Genomic DNA, 1,831 nt, shown 5'->3' with positions numbered 1-1,831 from the left:
CGGGGGGCTGGGGCCGGAGGGAGTGATGACGCCATCACCATCAGGTGGTGGAGGGCTGGGGGTGGTGGGGTTGGCGCCGCCGTCGTTTTTTGGAGGAGGTGGGGAGGGGCTGGTGGGAGTGATGCCGTCATCACCATCAGGTGGAGGAGGGCTGGGGGTGGTGGGGTTCACGCCGCCGAGTTTTGTGGGAGGCGGTGGGCTGGGGCCGGAAGGGTTGCTGACATCATTGTTGGGTGGTGGCGGGCTGGGGGCGGTGGGGTTGGCGCTGCCATCATTTTCGGGAGGGGGCGGGGAGGGGCTGCCGCTGCCATCGGGGGTCGGCGTCTGCCCCTCTGGCGTCGGGGTCTGCCCCTCTGGTGTGGGCGGCTCGCCCTCTGGCGTCGGCGTCTGCCCATCTGGCGTCGGCGTCTGCCCATCGGGCGTCGGCGTCTGCCCATCGGGCGTCGGCGGCTGCCCATCTGGCGTCAGCGTCTGCCCATCTGGCGTCTGCCAATCTGGCGTCGGCGTCTGCCCATCTGGCGTCGGCGTCTGCCCATCTGGCGTCGGCGTCTGCCAATCTGGCGTCGGCGTCTGCCCATCTGGCGTCGGCGTCTGCCCATCTGGCGTCGGCGTCTGGCCATCGGGTGTGGGCGTCATCCCATCAGGCGTCGGCGTTTGGCCCTGCCCCTCTGGTGTGGGCGTCTGGCCCTCTGGCGTTGGCGTCTGACCCTGCTGCTCCTGCTCCTGCTCCCGCTGTTGCTCCTCCACCTGCTGCTGCTGCTGCGCAGGGGGCAGGTCGGGCTCTGGCGGCGGGTTCTGGTAGGCCGGGTCATCCACCTGCTCGGGGTCAAAAGGGTTGGGCTGCTGCCCCTGGCCGCCGCCCCCCTCCTGCCCCTCCTCCTGCGCCTCCCCCTGCCCGCTGCCATCACCACCCACACCGCCCTCCGTCTCCCCAGCGCCTCCCTCCTGCTCCTCTGCGCTGGACTGCTGCAGCGCGTCGCCGTCCTGCTGGGTGTCGCCTGCCTCCTGGCTGCCGGGCTGGGAGCCAGCGCCTGCACCGCCAGAGGACCCATCCGCAGCGGCGGCGCCGTCGGTGGGAGCGGAGGTGCCGTCGTCGCCGCCGTCGCCGCCTGCTGTCGCCTGGGCATCCGGCAGCTGGCTGGAGGCGTCGGCGGGCAGCGGGCCGTCGAAGATGTTGCCCGCGCCGCCCAGCTGCCCCTCAATGGCGCTGATGGGCACCAGTACCGCGCGCTCGGGCAGCCCGTCACCGCTGCCGCCGCCGCCGGCCGTGCCGTCCTCGCCACTGCCGCCTCCACCACTCGCGCTGCTGGTGCCGTTGGCGGCGCCGTCGTCGTCGCCGCCGCTGACCGGCACCACGACGACGGGCGGGTATGGGAAGCGCTGCTTGCTGTACAGGTTGTCTTCTGCCTGGGAGAGCGCGTCTGGGGATGGGGCGGAGGCGGCGCCGCCCACCGCGGGGGCCGTGGTCAGCGACGTCCACCCAAACGTGTTGCTCACGGCGCGGTAGTTCTGCGGGTGGGGGCGTGGGTGGCGGGGGTGAGCGGGGTGGAGGGGTGTGAGCGCGTGCAGAAGCAGGGCAGGCAGCTGGCTGGGCGTGGCTGCCCCCTCTCATCTGCCCTGCCCTCCCCCTCCCCTCCACCCCGCCCCCCACACACACACCTGTGGCATGTTGCTGATGGGCAGGGTGCCCGAGTAGTAAAAGGTCTGGGCAAAGTTGGGCCTGCCTACGGGGCCCATGCCCACGCCGCCTGGGACGACAACACAAGGGGAGGGCTCCCACGGCCGCCAGGCGATTTTTGGAAGCAGGGGTGGCAGGGGCGATGGGCGCGCG

At 72.3% G+C, this 1,831-nt stretch overlaps 1 protein-coding gene across 1 annotated transcript in view; it reads right to left on the bottom strand.

Annotated features, from left to right (window-relative positions):
- The window catches only part of CHLNCDRAFT_142743 (hypothetical protein), a gene marked incomplete at both ends in the record, with an annotated part of 4,502 nt that overhangs the window by 1,560 nt on the left and 1,111 nt on the right, over window positions 1–1,831 (bottom strand). Inside the window, 2 exons of the mRNA XM_005849404.1 lie at window positions 135–1,509; window positions 1,660–1,748. Of these exons, the coding sequence (XP_005849466.1) occupies window positions 135–1,509; window positions 1,660–1,748 (1,464 nt within the window). The remainder of the gene's footprint in view (window positions 1–134; window positions 1,510–1,659; window positions 1,749–1,831) is intronic.

Source organism: Chlorella variabilis (genome assembly GCF_000147415.1).
Source record: "Chlorella variabilis unplaced genomic scaffold CHLNCscaffold_5, whole genome shotgun sequence".
NCBI classification, from domain to species: Eukaryota; Viridiplantae; Chlorophyta; class Trebouxiophyceae; order Chlorellales; family Chlorellaceae; genus Chlorella; species Chlorella variabilis.
The sequence above is the reverse complement of the archived record's forward strand: the minus strand, read 5'-3'. Positions and strand labels throughout refer to the sequence as shown.